At 42.6% G+C, this 2,500-nt stretch overlaps 1 protein-coding gene across 11 annotated transcripts in view; it reads right to left on the reverse strand.

The window, feature by feature from the left end:
• LOC122254925 (monocarboxylate transporter 14) overlaps window positions 1-2,500 on the reverse strand; it is an 86,470-nt gene that overhangs the window by 47,512 nt on the left and 36,458 nt on the right. For 2 of the 11 annotated variants that reach the window (XM_043018801.2, XM_086545139.1), the window contains exon 1: window positions 139-845. The exons of 3 other annotated variants lie outside the window; for them this stretch is intronic. In XM_043018801.2, the coding sequence (XP_042874735.1) occupies window positions 139-177 (39 nt within the window). In that variant the 5' untranslated portion in view covers window positions 178-845. Of the gene's footprint in view, window positions 1-138; window positions 892-1,474; window positions 1,498-2,500 lie in introns of those variants that run through there. 6 more of the 11 variants (XM_086545135.1, XM_043018796.2, XM_043018797.2 and 3 more) reach the window with 6 other exon arrangements.

The following is a 2,500-nucleotide window of genomic DNA, read 5'->3' on the forward strand; positions in this document are numbered from 1 at the left end:
ATATATATATATATATATATATATATATATATATATATATAGAGAGAGAGAGAGAGAGAGAGAGAGAGAGAGAGAGAGAGAGAGAGAGAGAGAGAGAGAGAGAGAGAGAGAGAGACTGCATGCAGGCCAGTCACTTACCATGCTTTTCTGTGATCCAACCCCCGAAGGCTGTCCCATAGTGGCTCGCGGCAGCACGTGGGTATACCGGGGGACTAAATATACAAGAAGGCGTGACTACTTTACGAACACATACACGCAGTCACCTGTGTTCTGTCAGATTACGTCAGACCAAAACAGTATCCTTTCAGATACGGAGTGCAGGTCAGACGTCTGGCACTTTTCGGCCTTTGGCCACTTCGGGTCACCTGGTAGTAAGTGCCATAAAGAATCGCAGGCCAATGCCCTAGTTGTACTGTTTTTTGCTGTTATTGTTACTGTTTCTATTGACCTCGGATGTGTGTTGCTCTTCCAACGTGGAGCTCACACATAAAATAGAACTGTCATTCCCTTTACTGTAAACAAGGTATCCTTAAGGAACTTAAGATCAAGCAGTACCGAGTAACAAGACAGACATCTTACATAGAGAGGTTTAAATACCCCCTTGTGTCTCCCCTTCCCTCAAGTGGCTAGGTTCGCGCGGTAACACAGCGCAGACACCTGGCAGGACTGTCGAGTGTGTAGATGCCGGGCGAGTGAGAGCGAGTTACTTAAGAATGTGAGGATGTACCAGCGCCACCACCGTTCCCTACCGGAGTACACGCGACACTGTGGGCGTCTCAGTCACTCTGCCTGCTTTCCACCCTCTCTCAGCGCGCTCGTTGCCCCGCAGGCCGCTACACCAACACTACCCGCTGCCTTCTCCCCTGCTCTTGTCTTTTCTCTTCTCTTAGGTACACACGCACCTATCCTATCTACAACGCGTTCGGCCATGCATATGTTTATGCGATCTCTTCATTATAATAAGACTTACAAAAGAACATAAAATCAATGGCAGACTTGCGAACCAATATATAGTACAACCATACATCTGCTGTCTACAAACTAGGAAATAATTCTGTTGAATAATCGAACAATGAATAATACGCGGGTTATATACAAGAGGGTATATGAGCAGCTAATATATGCTTGAAACCATGCATGTATAAATGAATAAATATACATCAACCAGGATCCAGATAAACCTTATCATGTAAACAATCTTATAAACACACGCGTATGCATTCTCGGCGCTGCTTTCCCGGACAAATCCAACCCAACATAGTCGCGTTGTTTACTGTATGTGTAATATACAAGGACGCTTAAGACAACAATATTAGGAACTTCTTGTGTCATCACTGTCACCCTGAACACCATTATCTGTCATTTTACGTGTTCAAACCATTGTTAATACGAATATCTTTACCATACACCAACAGGGTTCCACATAAACACTACAGTTGATGTGCATAATACTTGCTGTTCATAGTGGACTTGCCTTGACGCCTTTCTAGAGAGAACTATCCTGTTTGACTTGACTTGGTAGACTTGTCCCAAGAGACTGGAGAGACTCCACACTGTCAGCTTTTACTCTACACGTTATAACCGCACCTTGGCAAAGCTCCAATCTTATTGCTCTTCCTCTCACCGCGAGACATCACTCTCTCCCTTCCTCCACCTCTCTCCTCTCCTCTTTTCATCTCCGAATTCTCTTCAGTCTATTTCCTTTCCTCCCGTCCCCATTATTCCATTTTGCTGTATTCTATTTAACCTAACAGGCTTCTTTTTCCTTAGAATTGTTTATTCTTATTATATTTTTAGACGTGTTACTGTTTTTTTTTCCTTTTTTTGCTTGATTGTATCCACCTGATTCATTATCTAATATGTTTATTTTTCCAATTTATTATATCTTTCGAAGTTTCATTATTTTCAATTTGATTTTGTTCCCAATCCGGCTTTGCACTTGGCTACTGCTGCGCCGCCACGTGTAAAGCCTCTATGAGTTGCCAACTAGTAAACAAAAGATTAGAATATCGGCCTCATGAACTTGGCCTGATAACAGTTCAGCTCACGTTGCATTTGAAAGAATTTTTCATCATAAAACATTTTTTTTGGAAACTTTATTAGATTTATGATAGCATGCAGTTTTACAATTCGTAATGCAAGTGAGGGGGTGGTATTTTTATATTATGTATGTATATATATATTCAATAAAATATATAAAACATAATCGCTGATTTTATGCTCATAATCAATGACTGGTTTTGGTCACGGTTGAGACAACGTGAGAAGAATGAGGGGTGGGGTGAGGGGTGGGGGGTAGTGGGAGGGGTCAGGAGAAACGAAACGCTTGACGCTGGCTGAGCCCCTCCCATCCCCCCTCCCCCTCCCCCTAAAAACGTAAAAAACTCTTACGCTAGATTATAATAGAGACGAAAAACGTGAAGAAGTGAGACGAGGAGAGCCGACAAGAGCGCTCCTTGAGTTCAGAAGGAGGACTAACACAGGGAATCTGAAGAGTACA

This window comes from Penaeus japonicus, unplaced genomic scaffold, assembly GCF_977035675.1.
Source record: "Penaeus japonicus unplaced genomic scaffold, GWHDUDI00000001_assembly GWHDUDI00000016, whole genome shotgun sequence".
NCBI lineage: Eukaryota > Metazoa > Arthropoda > Malacostraca > Decapoda > Penaeidae > Penaeus > Penaeus japonicus.